The sequence below is a fragment of the Artemia franciscana genome, chromosome 2 (assembly GCF_032884065.1).
Source record: "Artemia franciscana chromosome 2, ASM3288406v1, whole genome shotgun sequence".
NCBI classification, from domain to species: Eukaryota; Metazoa; Arthropoda; class Branchiopoda; order Anostraca; family Artemiidae; genus Artemia; species Artemia franciscana.
In genome coordinates, this window is record NC_088864.1 from 64,910,424 (window position 1) to 64,929,863 (window position 19,440).

At 33.9% G+C, this 19,440-nt stretch overlaps 1 protein-coding gene and 1 long non-coding RNA gene across 4 annotated transcripts in view; one reads left to right on the forward strand and one right to left on the reverse strand.

The window, feature by feature from the left end:
- Window positions 1–8,334, reverse strand: part of LOC136043953 (uncharacterized) — a 107,869-nt gene extending 99,535 nt beyond the window's left edge. For all 3 annotated transcript variants that reach the window (XR_010621761.1, XR_010621760.1, XR_010621762.1), the window contains exons 1-2: window positions 8,259–8,334; window positions 885–1,019 (exon numbers count right to left, since the gene is read on the reverse strand). This is a non-coding gene — a long non-coding RNA (uncharacterized LOC136043953). The remainder of the gene's footprint in view (window positions 1–884; window positions 1,020–8,258) is intronic.
- A 5,089-nt stretch (window positions 8,335–13,423) lies between these two features.
- Window positions 13,424–19,440, forward strand: part of LOC136043954 (ATP-dependent RNA helicase DDX55-like) — a 58,122-nt gene continuing 52,105 nt past the window's right edge. The window contains exon 1 of the mRNA XM_065729030.1: window positions 13,424–13,593. Coding sequence (XP_065585102.1) covers window positions 13,483–13,593 — 111 coding nt within the window. The 5' untranslated portion in view covers window positions 13,424–13,482. The remainder of the gene's footprint in view (window positions 13,594–19,440) is intronic.

Here is a 19,440-nt window from a genome sequence, read left to right on the forward strand (position 1 = left end):
ATATATATATATATATATATATATATATATATATATATATATATATATATATATATATATATATATATATATATATATATATATATATATATATATATATATATATATATATATATATATATATATATATATATATATATATATATATATATATATATATATATATATATAGATATATATATATATATATATATATATATATATAGATATATATATATATATATATATATATATATATATATATATATATATATATGATAAAAACAGAAATCACCAATGCAACAGCACAAACACGTAAAAAAAAGACATAAGGAGAAAAAGAAGACTGTTTTCCTAAATTAGTAATTAATATAGATCAGTACTTGAATGAGGCCTTAACCATACTCATCCATACAATTACATAGGTCAAACAGCATAGCCATACACAATCAACCATAAAGAATAATCCATGGACAGGCATACATGTATCATATATGTATATATATATATATATGTATGTATATATATATGTATCTGTATCTGTATCTGTGATCATCTATATAAAATTTTGTGTTTGTTAAATAGGAGCCTAAAACCTCCACCTCGGGGTTCTCAAATATTCTGAATCTAATGATATAATGTTCTTTAAGACCTTCCCGTTTGTTTTTTTTGGGGGGTGGGGGTGTTTTCTATTTTCTCTCTGAAATTATCCTGTCTCCCTCATGTTATCAACTTTTGAGGTATAAATTTTGAATATTGAATCTTGCCTACATGTAATCATCATAAATAGCAGACTCATTTGACGAAAACACATTGTTTTGCTTTTTTATTACTTTATTGTGGCTATCGAACATAAGAATTTTTAGAGTTCCAGTTTGAATTAACAAGGGTTGCAATTTACTTACCATAGACGGTTTAACTTTTGGAAGAAGTAACTATGTGAACATTGACATGAAGAAAGGAATAAGCCTCTATACCAGATACTTGTGCTTATTCATTAATTATTGCGAATATATCGTTCGTAATCAACAAGCATGAGCCTGAAAGAAGAACTTTGAAAAAAACGGGTACCTGTGAGCACTTACTACTACTACCAACAGCTCACTGAAGCACCAAGCCGCCTGAGGCCAACACACCTACGAATGCTCTTCCTTCCGCCTAATCTATTGAAAGCTTCCCTCTTTACCTTTCTCGGGAAGTCTCAGTTCCTCTAAATCCATCCTTACGACTTCTTCTCGCCTCGTTGGGGGACAACATGCTTTACAATTAGCCCTAGATGACTTGACTTAACTTGATTTATGTCTAAGATATCCCCATGGGCCACTTTGAGGCCATCTCCTTCACACGTTTACGGATAAGTTTCTTATATGAATGCCAAGCACATACACCTAGATGAATGCCCTAAAAGGACGATCTTTGGCAATATGTCATGACATCCTTCGTTCACAAAACGGGTCGTAGCCATCTATGTCTTTCTCTCATTATAGCCCTAGAAGGTGAGATAGAACCATATTTTTCGCAGCAACGCTATATTAACGTACAAAGTGTGGTACTTTTTAATTAGATGATTGAAAAAGACACCTTCTGAGTCTTTCTCTATCATAAGATACCTCTGTAAAGACACTTCCTTCTTAAGATATACAACCAAAAATACTGGAGCTTTTAATAAGTAGAGGGCATCTCCAAAAGATAATAATGATTAATTATGCATATTGTGGTAACTAAAAACACCTTTCTTTAATTACCCCCCCCCCCATCACGCACACACACACAAAAGCACACAAAAAACAATGGCTAATCGTTCCAAAGGGAAAATCCTAGCCTATTGCCGATTTGTGAGAATTTTTTTTAATATTTGCTGCATATCTGTCTATGAACCAAAACTCTTGGGATCAAAGTCATCAGACAGCCTATATGATTTTGGAGGAGTAGGTGTCATCTCAGCTAGACTTAGCCCAAGATGAGTATCTTATCCCCACTAAGAATTTATAATTAGGAGCTCTTATAACATAAAAAACCTTCACACTTTTCAAGGTAAAATTACACAAATGGCAAGGATGAACACTTCCTAATGATGTTGGTCCTAGAAGCACCTTTATGCATGGAAAATGTAGGTCAAATGGTGTTCAATTTTCTGATTCCAGCCACATCTCCAAAAAAGACTGGCCTTCCTCCCATCAAAGGACAGGACTATTGGTCTTATATAAGACCTTGTCTTGAATATGCTTGCCCTGTCTGGCACCCTGGGTTGACCAAATCCCAATGATCTAAAATTGAAAGCATTCAAAAAAAGCTATAAAAATTATACTGGGGACGTCCTATACTACTTATGATGAAGGTTTGGCTAGACTTGAACTCACTAGATTGGAATCACGACGTCACTTCCTTACCATGAACTTTGGGTACAAGTGCCTTAGTTCTGACTATCATCGACGTCTTCTTCCTCCCTTCAAAGAAAACCCCCCAATCCTTCTCAATACAAGACTTAATGCTCGTAGAGCTCCAAATACTCAACTTGACTTGTGTCCCCAAATGTTGACAATGAGGTACAAAAACTCTTTCGTTCCCTATTTTGTTTCGCATTTTAATAATTGATTTAACTTTGTAATTATGTTTATCCCTTAACATTTATTTTATCATTGTAATTGTAATTGTTCTGACGTGCTTATGCTAGCTTGTGTGCTATTTTAGCCAATAAATCATATTCTATTCTATATGTCATCAATATGGCCTAGTAAAGAAAAAGCTATGCTCTATAGTATCCAAAAGTTTGTTTTCGAAGAAACTGTCTTGAGAAAAATTTCCCCAATAAAGCTGATCCGTAAACAATATGTTAGTTAGATTCAAAAGAAAGGTCAAGGTTTTTGCGAAAGGTCAAGATTTTCACTTAGGTACTTAATGCCATTCATTCCAAATAAAAATAAGCTGAATGATCAAACTCAGATATATCCATCACAAATTTCTCAGCTGTATTTAAAGAACCTATTATTAAAAACTGTTTTTTAATGTTTGTTTGTTTACCTTTAATAATGGAATTTAAAAAAATTAATTTTTTGTGTGTTTTGTTTTTATTTCCGAGATGGGATAGCCTCCCACGTCGCTCCTGTCCAGAATTTCTTTTCTCCCTTCCTTTCTTTTATTCCTTTTTTTCTAGGTGTTTGTTGTTGTTTTTCTTTGTTAACTAAGCTAATTTTGCTATTATTACTTTTATCTTGACAAGAGATTTTGTTTTATGTATGTCCTATTATTTAAACACCCAACCTCACGAGCTCTGCTCTTTTGGGGATTAAAGTTTGACTCTTTCTCTCAACTCTACTTTTTAAAACAGTAAAAACTTTAGCGTAAAGAGCAGGGCATTGAAGAGGGAACAGCCCCTTTCATATACGGGGTAATTTCTGTCCGTTAAAAGTTTTAATGTCAATCCTTACTTTCAGTTAAAAAAAACTTGTTTTTTTTAATGAAATTTTTGAACGTTTTATTGTTAATCCATGTTTTGATTTCGGCTTTCTGCAGATGAATAATTAAAACGAAATTTGCATATTTATTTATTTGGCTAAATGGCTTTCCCATAGTTTTGATAGAACGATTCTGAGAAAAAAGGAGGAAGGAGGAGGCCCAGCTGCCCTCCAATTTTTTGGGTACTAAAAAGGCAACTAGAACTTGTAGTTTTTTTACGAACGTTTTCATTAGTAAAAGATATACGTAACTTACGAATTAGCTAACGTAACAAACGTCTATGTTCGTATGTTTTTATCATATATATGTAGGGGTTCACCCACTCGCCATTGCCTCGCTCCTTACACTAAAGCTTAAATTTTGTCCTAATTCCTAAAGAATGACCCCTGAATCACAAAGGCCGTAGAATAAATAGTTGAAATTACTAAATATACTTTAGCGTAAAGAGTGAGGTATTAGGAGGAGGTGAACCCCTTATATGCGGAATATTTTCTGTTTGTTTTTAGTTTTAATGCTACTCCTTATTTTCAGTTGAAAAAACTTTTATATTTATTTTTTCATTGTTTTTTAAATAATGCTAGAAAATACTGCGCCCCCTTCATGGAAATCTTCTCCCCCCATGACAAATTCCTCCATGAAAAGTTTCCTCCACATAACCCCCTCTTCCCAACCCCTCCTCCCAACCGAAAACCATCAAATTCAAAGTTTATAACTTGCAGCCCCTCCCACAGGGACTGTGGGGGAGTAAGCCATCCACAAAGACATAGTTATAAGGTTTTTCGACTATGTTGAATAAAATGGCTAACTCAGAATTTTGATCCGACGACTTTGGGAAAAATGAGCGTGGGAGGGGGCCAAGGTACCCTCCAATTTTTTTGGTCACTAGAAAAAGGCACTAGAACTTTTCATTTCCGTTCGAATGACCCCATTCGCAAAATTCTAGGACCACTGGGTCGATACGATCACCCCTGGGAAAAAGAAAAAACAAACAAACAAATAAACACGCATCTGTGATCTGCCTTCTGGTAAAAAATACAAAACTCCACATTTCTGTAGATAGGAGCTTGAAACTTGTATAGAAGGGTTCTCTGATACGCTGAATCTGATGGTGTGATTTTCGTTAAGATTCTATGACTTTTAGGGGTTGTTTTCTGCTATTTTCTAAAATAGGGCAAATTTTCTCAGATTCCCATTCCCTTGACTCTAAATGTTTTCCAAGATTTTCGGTTTCCCCCTCCTAAATCCCCCCCCATGTCACCAGATTCGGTCAGGATTTAAAATAAGAGGTCTGAGACATGATATCCTTCCAAACATCAAATTTCATTAAGATCTGATCAACTTCATTTTTTTCTATTTTTCCAAATTAACCGGCCCCCCACTCTCCCCCCCAGATGGTCAAATCGGGAAAATGACTATTTCTAATTTAATCTGGTCTGGTCCCTAATGATATGCCTGCCAAATTTCATTGTCCTAGCTTACCTGGAAGTGCCTAAAGTAGCAAAACCAGGACCAACAGACAGACATACCGACAGAATTTGAGATTGCTATAAGACGCTTGGTTAATACCAAGTGCCATAAAAACAAATGACCGTGGATTCTCAGGTTAATTGACATACTGATATTTCTTCCTTGATTTTTGTTATTTTTTTTTATTATAAAAGCAAGAAAAGTGAAAACGTTTCAAACATATTTTGTTTTCAGTAAAGCGAAAATTGTGTTCTGGTCTTTAGAAGTCATGGGGTTACAGCCCTACTTATCTTAATTTTTGCTCCTTTTGAGTTTGACTCAGCTATTTATTGTAATTTCTTTTCGTTTTGAGTTTCATTTATTTTTTTATAGTGATTTGTGTTAGTTTTATGCTTAGAAGATACTTAGACTTTACTTTTGTTCATTCTTGGCTTAATGGAGCTCTTTACTTTTCTTTGAAAAACTTGTTTTGTGGAATACCTTTTTTAAATTAATTTTTGTTCGTTTTTTATTGAAATAGTCTTTTTCAAGGAAGAAATAATATTTTATGTCTTTTCAGTTTTTTCCTATAAGAATCCAAAATATGGGTTGCTATTTGTATGTTGGAAAACCTTTTTCAACAATTTCTAATCCTGACACAAACAGTATTTTTTAATTTAATTTAATAGCTTCTGAGGCTGACCTGAGAAATTAAACTTAATGTCATTCCGGAAAGATCCTATCTATGCTCTTTGACAACCTGGACACACTTGCACCCTTCTTATTTATTTAAATTGTAAGCGCAGAAGTAGTAATAATAGTATCCCTAAACAGTTTCAACTTAATACCCCCAGTCGTTCTTGATATATTGCTGAGGTGTCTTATTGGCAGCCATAACATAATGCCTTTTGATTTATTTTAAAGCAACAATTAGTTACAAAGCAACAATTAGTTTTAAAGCAACATTTAGTTTTAAAGCATAATGAGCCAATTGCAATTATGGGGGGTTGACATGCCTAATATCCCTAAAGACATAGTTGCTGGATCATTCTACAATGCTAAACAAAATGACTGTCTGAAAGTTTTGACTTGACACATTTGGAAAATGAATGGGCTTGAAAGAAGGGCCTGTTGCCCTCCTATCTCTTGTTACTTTTAAAAGGGCACCCGAATTTTTAATCTTGAATTGAATTAACTCCTTTAAAAGTTTCAATGATACTTCTAGCTATTATACAGTGGTGCTGCCTATGATATTGCTTATATCCCCTTTTGAAAACCTGCATGAATGCAGTTTTTTCGTCTAATTGAAACTTCTAGATATTCCCTAAAAGTTTCATTTCAATATCTTTAGCACCATTAGTTACAATAACTGTAGTGGTAGTATTAAAAGTACACATATAGTGCCTTCTGACTAGTTAAAATCCCCCAAAACTTACCCTTAAAGGTCTAAATTAATAAGTTATACTTCAGAAATTACTTTGTCACCTCTTTGAAAGTCCACATGCTCATAGTTTGTTTTGATTTAGTGCAACATCTGCCTAAATATTCTTTAAAAGCTTCCCCTTTATACCCTTAGTGTGTACATTAGCAATAGTAGCAATAGTCAAAGTAGTAGTACTGATATGACTAGTAATAATATTGCACAGCAATAGTACTAGTAGCAGTAATAATATTACCCTATTGCCTTTTCATCAGCTGAACATTCCTCTTATCAATTCCTGGAAGTTTCAACTTAATATAATTAGCCATTCCTATGACATTGCTGATATGTCCTTTTGATAACCTATATGTTTATATACTTCTTAAAATTATCATCTCCATGCACTTAGCCCTACATATAGTTGTTAGTGGTAGTGGTAGTAATAAATGTAGCAGTAACAGTAGTATTAGCAGTAGCATGTACATTTGGTCTTTTGGTGAGATTAAATGGAAAAAACTAGTTTTTTTTTAACTGTAAGTAAGGAGTGACATTAAAAGTTAAAACAAACAGAAATTACTCCATGAAATGGGTTGTCCCCTCTTCAACGTCTTGCTCTTTACAGTAAAGTTTGACTCTTTGCCACAACTCTACTTTTTAAAACAATTAAAAGCTTCAAATGCTTCAAAACAATTAAAAGCTGTCAAACTAGCCTACTGGATATCTTACTCTACCTAGGCTATATTTACTCCATCCTTACCTTAATTACCTTAATTTGCACTTCAGAGCAAATTAAGATCTGTAGATCTGTTGAATGCTCCTGAGTTGAATCGGTGATGTCTCATAGCAAGTATGAGCAGGACGGAATGTCCCACTCATACTTCCAGTCTTTTGTGGCCCACTCTTTATCCAGTGCCTTCTTGAATGCCTCGGGGGTGGGGGCTGAGACTGTTGCTTTGCACAGTTCATTCCAGGGGTTGACGACTCTGTTGGTGAAGAAACTTTTTCTGGCCCTGGTTCTGACTGACTGCTTGAACAGCTTCTTTGAGTGTCCTCTGGTGCACTGTGGGGGGCCTGGGTGGATGGGCAGGATCTTGGCATATGATGAGTTCAGCAATTTGCGGGTCATCATCTTGTCGCTATGGTTGCGCCTGTACACGAGGGTAGGGAGGTTGAGAGCCCGTAAAGATCTTGATAAGGTTTGTCTCCAAGGTTTGTGATAAGTGCCCTTCTCCAAAGGGCACTGACCTTTCACAACTTATGGCCAAATGAGGGCCAACAAAAGTGAGAACCTAAATCCTTTGTCTAATCCTGATTTACCCTATTGGATAGTCTATGGTTTTGAAGAATTAGCCTAGCTAGGCCTATTTCAGAAACAAAAAAACTGGATATGGCTTGAAGAAGTAGGCTACTAAAACATCTTAACAGGAATTAGCCCTAAATTTCCAAAACCACTAAGGTTTATTATTATAGACTATTCAGGTAGCTAAGAAATAAACTTACCTTTAAAATCAGAATTACATCCTTAATCCAAATTTAACATGCATTTGTGTTGGAAATGAACTTCATACCCACCCCTATACATACCAATTCAGGGTATAATCCAATTCAAGGCATTTATTTGCATGTTAGGGAGGGAGGATAAAGTTCATTTTTGACACAAATGAATGTTAAATTTGGATTCAGGATGTAATTTTGACAATATAGGTAAGTTTGAACTTTACACTTCCCCCTTAATGTGCAACTATGTAGCCAGAATCAGCACATACGAAGGTGGGGTGAAAATTATTCCCAATGCAAATGCATGTTGAATTTGGATTCAAGATACAATTCTAACTAGGCTACAGTGGTAAGTTTATTTAGGCTTTTACCTAACTGAAAGGCCCATTAATATAAGCATTACCCTCCAAACTAAAGCCTAAAAAGATACCAAAATCCAAAATAAAGGTGAAAGGTTTACCTTATATTGGTGTCCTTTTCTCTGTAGGCTACAAATCTGAACAAAACGTGTTTCAGTTTCAAAACTTCAGCCTGTCATTGTTGCCAGTTAGGAGCCACAAATACGGAGACGGCGTCCCACCAATTTTAACACGTTAAATTGCAATTTATAAGAATCACAAAAAACAATTTTAATTGTGGGACAATTATTTGTCCTCCTGCTTTCCTAATTCTTTTTTAAATTTCCTGTTAATAGTTTCTAATAGAAGAAGATGTCTTTTTCTTCCATGGTCGAACAAAAATATTTCTAAATTTGTCACAGGAAAGGTATTAATCATTCGGCTCATTAAGAGCTTGAACGAAAATGACAAAATAGCCAGAAATAACAATTTAATCATATAAAGAGAGTAATTCTGATCAATGATAAAGTATTTATTCCTCCATAAATTATACTTTCACTTAGCTCACATAGCTTAGCCTACTTAGAAAACTGAACATTTTTCAAGTTAGTGGTAGTCAGTTGAGAACTTTATTTTATACCCATACAGTGTAAGTACAAGATAAATTTAGTATAGGCTATACTTTAAAAAATGGCATCAATTGAAAATATGATCAGGAATTATATTGCAAATAGGCCATATTTGTTTAGTCCAAAGAATTAAAATTGCAAAGCAACTGTCCAAGATGGGCAGCTCGTCTTAAATTTCGCAGTGGCTACTATGTGATTCTGGGAATTTAGTCTTTCAATGTCTCTTTTTTAGTTTAGTGAATAACATTTCATAAATGGGTCAATAGAATATTTATAGTTAAATCGTATAAAATCATTTATCAAGTCTAAAGTACGAGCTAAATTTTTTGATAAGTAAAATAATACATTTTTTATTGGCTGGCTTGCTTTTCTCTGGCACTTTATTTTATTTTTTATTTCATTAACGAAAAACTATAAGAAGATACTATGAGTTTGCCAAAAGATTTTCGATGGCTACTTGTATGTGCTAAAGAAAACAATAGAGGCCACATCATTCAACAATTTTTGTTAAGGTTTTGCTAATTATGAGGAGTTTTGCCAAGTGTCAGGATGTAATAAAAAGCAAAACTAGGAAGAACTTTACTTTCCAAATTTCTCCACGATTTTTATAGACTGTAGGTCAAACTAGCCTAGCTTTATTGCATGACAACACTGCAATTTTTAAGTGCTATTGATCGGCACATTATTGTAGCATTAACTGGTAGTTTGGAATTGTTCAGTTGTTTGAGGCGAAATCTGTGAGATATCAGTTAGTATTACATACCATTGTTGTAAACAGTGGGATAAATTAACAAAAATGTTGGAAGTTGGAAACAGGCATTTTTCACAATCTAGCAAAGATAATTTTTTCTGTAGTTGACTTGTTCAATAAAATTTAAAATGTATACTTTATCCTAAATTTTCTTTCTGGAATAATAATAACATTACTTATGTTTCAATGTGAACGGGAAAATTTCAATGTGAAAAAACCAAGTAAAATCCCATAATTTATGCTACATAACTTAGGCTCCTTAAGGTAATCTGATCAGGTACAAGCTGAAAAACACTTTTAAACATTTAGCGCTTAGTTTTTCTTGAACTAGACGTTTCCGTGTCTTCAGTTAGAGGGGTCAAACGCATATTTTCAAAGAAAACTTTTAGTGAATCTGACCTACATATTAGCAGCAATTACAAAAGGGTTATCCTTTGAAATTGAAAAAAAGCAAGAAATTCCAAGAAAAAGTATTAATTTTATTGGAAGTACTTTATTTTCAAAATAAAATTCTTGAAAATTATGGCAAACACCAAAATTTTCCATATGGCTGTATTGCTAATCCTGAGTATAAATTATAAGTATTTATTATTGTCGTTTGGAATAATATTGGGAATAACGTTTGCATTACACCTATGATTCAATATATTAGATTTAGCGTTAACACCATCCACCACTGTAACCTGTTTGCTAATTTAATGGTAGTATTATTAGTTAAGATGGCGGGTGCCTTGATATTGTTCAAAAAACAATAGCTAAGGCTCAGGGCGTAGAAAAGACTTTGGAAGAATAGGAAATTAAGTCTGTGAACCATGGTTAGAGTATTGAAGACTACAGCAATGACATCAGCCAAATATGGTTCTGAAGTATGTGAACTCCAAGAGCCTCTATCACCGAAGCTTAACTTGGAGCTCTTAGTTTAAACTTGTCGAAACACGGAAAGACATAGTAATATTGATTAAACTGGGTGATCCCTAGCTATGGTGCCCTGCAGCTGCCGTGCCCGGGGCAATTGACCCAGTTCTCTTGCCTTTTGAATGGCTCTGATCAGGGTTGTAATTTCTTCTAGATTCCTTTTTTTGGGGGGGGGGTTGAGCTGGAGCTCATTTTCTAAGTCAAGTGACCACCAGCAGTTTAAATTAAAGAATAAAACATAGTAAAAAAAGAACCAAAGAAATTTTTCACAAATCTACCCAGGCGAAAAGACACTTCTTCAGGTTGCTAATTTTTTCACTGCGTCATTAACCTTAAGCTTCTTTTCTTTTTTGGGCTGGGTGTGACTAAGGCGCCAATAGGTCACTTAGTCGGTCGTCTGACATAGACTTGCGAAAATATGCTCTTATGTGTTTCATACACGAAAAGAATTCTTCGTTCGTTTGATGCAGTCGATACAGAAAGCAATCAAATTAGGTCAAATGTATTAAGGATCAAACATAATGCTTCCAGATTCTCAATAAGAACTGATCGATTTTACGATGTGTTCTTTGGTCCAAGCCGTTTGATGTGTGTCTTTACGAACGTTACTTGTGATGGCAAACGTTAGCTCAACACTTTCCAAGGATGAGTACTCATTTTGAAGCATGAGAAAGAGTCCTGGATCAAAAACCCTACAAGACTTTGGGTCGAAAGCCTCAAGTGACTGCAATAAAGAGTCGTTGAGATCAATTCGACTGTTCAGCTAGGAGACCAGTCTGTCGATAACAAAATACAGAATGACCACTTTAAACTCAATAAATGGGTCATACATCCCGTCATTCTTGGTACATTTTGGTTCATAGACCCCGTCATTCTTGGTACATTTCCTTTTCTGGGAGCCAACAGTGGAATCAAAATAAAAGGTGGCCAAATTTTCGTCAAAACGACAATGAACGTATCTTACTTGCGGTGTAAGTTCCTTCAACAATGCTTAAACCCCGTTACAGGCTCTACTCATGCCACTGCACTATCATAACACTGTGCTGTACAGTTCTCTTATGCTATATTGGGCTTCTCGATTAAAGTCGAATAGCGGAGGCGAGGCTACCTACATTAAGCTTTTCCAAGTAAACACAGCCGAGTGGCTCTTCACGCACGTCCCAGTTAAGATCTTCAAATCTGACAATAAGGCTCAACTGCTCTTTCTTAGATTTACTTTCAGTTTAAACAGCTAAGATCAACCAGCATTTCGCAATTGATTGCTTTCTTGTCGTCTCTTAGGCAACCGACAATTACTTTGATGTATTCATTTTGATTCTCTGGACTAGTGTAGGCCCCTTATCGTTTTCTCCCGTAACCATTCCCATCTAAAAAGAGTCCTAGGATTTAAAGGATGTTCCCACGGTGTCCTGAATTCCCTTCTTCGTCTTGCCCTCTGAGCTATAATCCCTGAAGGGCAGAACATTTACCGTCTTAATTAACGTTGAAATTTGTGCACGATTTCACTCAATCGTTTCTTTTCGGGTCTCGTCGGCAGTCGATGCTATGGGAGTCCCAGTCCCTGCTGTAATTAATGTATAATCGATCTATCTTGAGTAACTAGATTTGTGGAAGTCCGTTTTTCGTGTTTTGATAATTTCTCGCACAGTTTCTCCCAGTTTTGGACCCCAATTCCAACTAAGCCTCTTGCTTCTGTGGTAGCCAGGATTACTGAAAATTAAAAAAATGAAAAAAAGCAAAAGACAGCATCTTTAAGCATAGAGTATCAGACTCGTTCTCTCGATTATACTTTCTCGGAGAAAATCGAGCGTCAGTATAGGGGTAGTTTGGTAGTTTAGGCTGAAATGGGGAATCAGTTTTTCCCTATAAACTTTCACTCCTGGAGTTGAGATTGGTAGCAAACATGAAGTGTCTATTTTCATCAAGATTGTTGGCACGCCAAGGGCTGGGAAGTCCTATAATAAACATGTAACATTTATTTAAAAAATGTGAGTGTCTTTTATTGCGTTGTGGAGCAATACTGCTGCTTTTATAATGTTTTTTTTTTTCACTTAATCAATTGTGTACAGATCAGAAACAGTAAGAGATCATAAGATATTCATGATCTTAGAAGACATCATCGAAAACTTGGGTATCTTGGGGAGTTCGGCTAAATTTTCAGTAGGTTTTCAGAAAAGAACATAAAAATCCTCTTTTCCTCAGCAACTAAAAAATGTTCATTTGTGACAAAATGAAACTGTCCTAGCTCCGAAAATAAACATCTTAGGGATCACGTAATGTTGAACTCACGTAAAAAAAACAAACTATTTGTTCAAAAACTTGAGATTAAAATTCTTATCTATTCTAGATTTCTAGGAAATACCTGCAAAAATTACCAATTCATTTTTCTTTTTACTTTTTTCCTAGGATTTTGGATCTTAAAGCCTCTTGTGTTCTTATCAAGTAACACCAAGAAAAGTAAACAAGATGCAATAAACTCTTTTATATACGAAAATGCTTCCTAGAATTAAAAATAGATCCTAAGGCTGGTATATTATATCAGTTTTCTTTCACCTTCTAGAGGTAATTTTTTTGTTGAAAAGGAAGATTTAATTTTAGACGCAGATAAAGAGGAATTGATATTTTGAAAGGAAAGATGTAAATATTTACATCTTTCATCTTCACACGGGAAAAGAAGATGTAGATGTAAATTTCATTTATCTGGTCTTGTTTTTCATGGATATCAATATAATAATATCGAAAGAAAAGTGACATGTTCCTGTGGATGCTTGAATTATTCAGGACGAGACTTTCAAAGACACTAAATTTTAGCTGGGGGAGAGCGAAGTGACGTCTGGCTACCCCATAGCAACTTTACCCCTGGCTCTGATCCCATTCGTCAGCCAATTGGTAATTTGTCACTTGGTTTTGACGTTATTGCGCAATAAGAACAAAGGCGCTGAGTAAATGAAAATGTTTTGGGTTCTTTCTTCTGTGAAACCCTTATTTAAAATGCTGTCGGTGGCAACAAACTTTAAAAAAGATTAATGTGCTTATGTTCTTAGTCCAGTAATGTGCAGCACCAATTCTAAAAGGAAACCATGGAGTTCTTTCAACCTGTCACAGCCAACACTCTCTGTTATTAATGACTATTTCAAATTTTCTTTTTTAACTCATATTCAGGTAAGTTGTCAACTTAGGCTAGCCTGCATGAATTGTATGACTATGCTGTAGGCTATTGGCTAGGCTAAAGCTAATTAATTTTGATTGTCTCACTCAGTGGGAAATTAGACTGGGTAAAATTCTAGTTAATTGACTTCTTGCTATCTTAGAAAGGGTCTAGGTTAGGAAAATGAACCTTTCATGGATGAATCTACAGACTAAAGTATGTCCTGGGAAGGTATTTTGAAGCAACTACCTCCACTCCTTCTCCCTCTAGAGGGCCTTGACCTATGATGACCTTTAAAAATATGTGTGTTATAAAAGTGAAACCTTGCAAAATAGATCTTATGCTTAATTAAAGTACAACAAAATTGTTTTCAGCTTCATAACTTAGCTCAATTCCATTTAATAAGGTTTTAAAGATATGCAAATACATTTCCTAAATTTTGAAAAAAACATTGTAGTATAAAACTTGTATAAAAACATTGTAGTATAAAAACAAAGTATAAAAACTTACAGTAGGCTATTATCATATCTTTAAAAGCTTTGTAAAGTCAATCAATTTGGGCCAGCTATTTTTAGTGACAGTTACATCTTAAGTGTGGGCACACTCTGTTTTTTGGTTCTCTTACCTGATAAGAATTATTTCTCTTATTATATGATGCATTCTTGCTAGGCTACTGTTTTCATAAATTACTCCTGCATGTGCCTCCTTAGAAGTGTAATTCAGTAATAAAAACCATATACTGTGCCATATAATGCTATGATGGTACTATACAATACAAGCTATGGTGGTACCATACAAACAGCAATGTATTATATGCATATATGGTTGTTCAGAGATCCTTTATCTAAGATTAGGCAGTATTTTCCAAGATTAGGCTCAAGCTTCAAATATATTTCCAAGATTAGACTCCTATGTTGTCTATCAGTATATTCAAAACTATGAGTATTGTGTAGGCTATGGAAATATCCAAGCTCATATCATATCCATTTAGAAGATTTTGATCAATCAAATAATGAAGCAATTCACCTTTTTGGTAGGCTAGTATGATATAAATTTTATGACAATTTAAATGCTAGAGTGGTGATTAGCTGTCCAACAACTGGTTATCTTACCTTAGTTGAAATAGGAGAATTAATTATTCAGGAATAAGTTGAGTCTCAATTATGCCTTGGGAAGATGTTTTCAAGTACTTTACTCTACCCTTACCCCGTTTCTAAGGCTGAAAAATTGTAAATGAGATGCCACAGTGCCAATTCACTAAATGTAGAGGGAGGGGACAAAGATTTCAAAATCTAGAAGGAAGGGGTACATTTTGCCATTTTTGAAATTTTACAGTAAAAATGTAAAAAAATATATTTACCAAAACCTAGGGAGGACAGTTGGTCTCTGGTGCAGATTAGTTTAGTCTGAGTTAATAAACCTGATCACTAACTTATGATTTGCATTTTAATTTTTAACATGTTTTGTATACATTGTAATTGTATAAAAATAAATTTAATCACTTATTTATTTTACTAAGTCTGCTTACTTTTTGTTTCATCCCAGATTTTAGCAAGTCTCTACATCTATACTATCTTTATAAGTCAATCAATCAATCAATCAATTTATTAACACTAAAGAAAACTATTACAAAAGTAAATCATAATAAGTGAGCAATATTTGTGGATTTTATGTATATATATATATATGTATATACATATATATATATATATATATATATATATATATATATATATATATATATATATATATATATATGTATATATATATGAATATATATATATATATATATATATATATATATATATATATATATGAATATATATATATATATATACATATATATATATGTATATATATATATATATATATATATATATATATATATATATATATATATATATATATATATATATATATATATATACATATACATATACATACATATATATATATATATATATATATATATATGTATATATATATATATATGTATATATATATATATATATATATATATACATATATATATATATATATATATATATATATATATATATATATATATATATATATATATATATATATATATATATATATATATATATATATATATATATATATATATATATAGGCTATATATGTATTTCATTTATTTATCTGAAAACCCATCATACAGAAGGAAAAGACAGAGCAGTAAAAGAAAACAATATAATTAAACAATGAAGACAACAATTAAACACTTTTGAAAATACAATCAATCAATCAATTTATTAATACTAAAAGAAAAATGATGATTACAAAAGTAAAGCAGTTACTAGGCCCAAGAAGCTTTCCTTGTAATTGCCCACAGAGAACAAGATAAAACACTTTTATAAAATATATACAAAAAAAAACTTGAACAAGACAAGGACATTTAACAGATAGAAGATTTAGAAGGAGATTTAACATATAGCTGAACATTATTTTAAAAGAAAAGAAGAGACATACAAATTAGGATAGAATTAAAAAAGAGAGAGAAAAATTATTGAACTAGAAAGCTCCTACAAAATAATGCCTTTGCAGAAAGAAAAAGGGGGACATCCAAAGGGATAGAGTTCCATATTCGAATTTTGTTGATATACAGGAGACCTCTGGGCTGCTATAGAAGATTGTTTTGGTACAATAAATCATCAAGAAAAATTACATAAAGAAGAAAAGTACCTACATGAGCCTGTCTGTGAGAGAAACTGCTGCAGGGGCAGTGGGAGAGTACCTAGAAAAGCAGAATGCACTAAATAAAGAATACTTTTACCTATAATATGATCCACCAGAGCTATTCCAATATCATTATAAAGATCAGAGGAAGGGTAAAGTCAAGGGAGAAGAAAAGTAGCCTTCACTGCCCTACTTTGGGCTGTTTGAAGTGAGCAGAGAAGAAATTTATTTGTATTACCCCAGACAGAGCAGCAATAAGAAAGGTAAGGATAAATAAAAGCATAATAAAGAGAAACCATAATATCAGGAGGAAGAAATGAGTTAATCCAGTGCAACATTGAAGACTGGCAGAGGATTAAGGATTGGGTGTGAGTTGTATATGGTTTAAAAGAAAGAAAACAATGAAGATGCACACCAAGAAATTTTACCATAGTAGCTTGCAGTATAATATTGTTCCCAAAAGTTGGGGTGATTGGCTCCTGTATGTTTCTCATATGGTAAGAGTCCTGAAGTTGACAATGGCACTCTTTTGGCTGTTAAGAGCCATACCATTTGACCAGCACCAATCCTTTACTTTGTCAAGAAGACCTTGAGCTATAGAAGTGGCAGATGGCAGGTCCACTGCAGCAGTGAAAAAGTTACTGTCATGAGCAAAATGAACAGGGTGAACATGGGGATGAAGACCATCAACATGATCATTAATGTAAATTAGAAACAAAAGTGGTCCAAGCACAGAGCCTTATTGGACACCTTTCAATACAGGCAAAGTAGAGGAAGAAGTATAATTAACCAAAACATACTGAGATTTCTCTGAGAGGTAGGACCTAAACCATTCAAGTGAGACTCCATGCATTCCAAATAAAGATAGTTTAGACAGAAGAACATTGTGGTCAACCATATCAAAGGCCTTTGAAAAGTCAAGAAATAGACCCAAAACACGCAAGCCCTTGTCCAGATTAACACGCACAAACTCTGTTGCGTCATAAAGTGCATGTAAGGTAGGGAATGAGGGACAAAAACCATACTGATGGCTAGTGATGAGAGAAATTCCAGCAGTCGAATTACTACTAAATACAAATGAAGAGAGTCCATGATAAACTACTTTTTCAACAACCTTTGAGATGACAGGAAGAAGAGATATAGGTCTGTAGTCAAACAGTTCGTGGTAATGAACTGTAGTAAGGAGCAACCCGGCTCAATAGTAACCAAAACTCTAAAAAATGGAATTTTGATACCAATAGCTACATCAAAAGAATCGCATTTTAATGCTGGTTTTAAATATATAAGTTTCATCAAGTTTAGTCTTACCCATCAAAAGTTACGAGCCTGAGAAAATTTGCGTTATTTTAGAAAATAGGGGGAAACGCCCCCTAAAAGTCATAGAATCTTAACGAAAATCACACCATCAGATTCAGCGTATCAGAGAACCCTGCTGTAGAAGTTTCGAGCTCCTATCTACAAAAATGTGGAATTTTGCATTTTTTGCCTGAAGGCAGATCACGGATGCGTGTTTATTTGTTTTTTTTTTTTTTTTTTTTTCCCAGGGGTGATCGTATCGACCCAGTTGTCCTAGAATGTTGCAAGAGGGCTCATTCTAACGGAAATGAAAAGTTCTAGTGCCCTTTTTAAGTGACCAAAAAAATTGGAGGGCACCTAGGCCCCCTCCCACGCTAACTCCCAAAGTCAACGGATCAAAATTCTGAGATAGCCATTTTATTCAACGTAGTCGAAAAACCTTATAACTATGTCTTTGGGGACGACTTACTCCCCCACAGTCCCCATGGGAGGGGCAACAAGTTACAAACTTTGACCTGTGCTTACATATAGTAATGGTTATTGGGAAGTATACAGGCGTTTTCAGGAGAATTTTTTTGGTTTGGGGGAGGGGTTGAGAAGAGGAGGATACGCTGGGGGAACTTTCCTTCGATAATTTGTAATGGGAGAAGAAAATTTCCATGAAGGGAGAGCAGGATTTACTAGCATTATTTAAAAAAAAAACAATTAAAAAATAAAAGTGAAAAAGCTTTTTCAGCTGGAAGTAAGGAACAGCAATAAAACTTAAAACAAACAGAAATTATTACCCATATGAGGGGCTTACCTCCTTCTAATACCTCGCTCTTTACGCTAAAGTATTTTCGGTAATTTCAACTACTTATTCTACGGCTTTTGTGATTCAGGGGGTCATTCTTAATGAATTGGGATAAAATTTAAGCTTTAGTGTAAAGAGCGAGGTACTGACGATGGGGCGAATCCCCTCATATATGTAATAAAAACATGAGAATACAAAATTTCTTTACGTAAGCTAATTTATAAGTTACGTAAATCTTTTACCAATAAAAAGATTCGTAAAAAATTAAAAGTTCTAGTTGCCTTTTTAATTAACCAAAAAATCGGGGGGCAACTAGGCTTCGTCCCCTGCTCTTTTTTTCTCAAAATCATTCGATCAAAATTATGAGAAAGCCATTGAGCCAAAAAAAAAAATATGCAAATTTCGTTTTGATTATTCCTCTGTGGAGAGCCAAAATCAAAACATGCATTGATTCAAAAACGTTCAGAAATTAAATAAAAAAAAACAAGTTTTTTCAACTGAAAGTAAGGAGTGACATCAAAACTTAAAACGCACAGAAATTACTTCGTATATGAAAGAGGCTGCTTCCTCATCAACGCCCCGCTCTTTACGCTAAAGTTTTTTACTGTTTTAGAAAGAAGAATTGAGAGAAAGAGTCAAACTTTAGCATAAAGAGTGGGGCGTTGATGAGGAAGCAGCCTCTTTCATATACGAAGTAATTTCTGTGCGTTTTAAGTTTTGATGTCACTCCTTACTTTCAGTTGAAAAAACTTGTTTTTTTTATTTAATTTGAATTAGAGATGAATCACCTTTTTTATGCAAAGGTACAACAGTAGCAACTTTAAATAAATGAGGGAAAATACTGGAAGAAAGAGAGAGGTTACTTATATGTGAGATGGGATGGGATTTAAGGACATTATTACTCAAACCAAAACTATCAACTGAACGACTGTTTGGAAATTGAGAAATAATACTAGAAATCTCAGTAGTACTACATGGGGAAAGGAAAAAAAAAATTTCTCTGTCAAGGGAAAACAATTTACTCTACTGGGGGTCTGGAATGAGAACTGAAGGAAGTGTGGTGAAATACAAATTA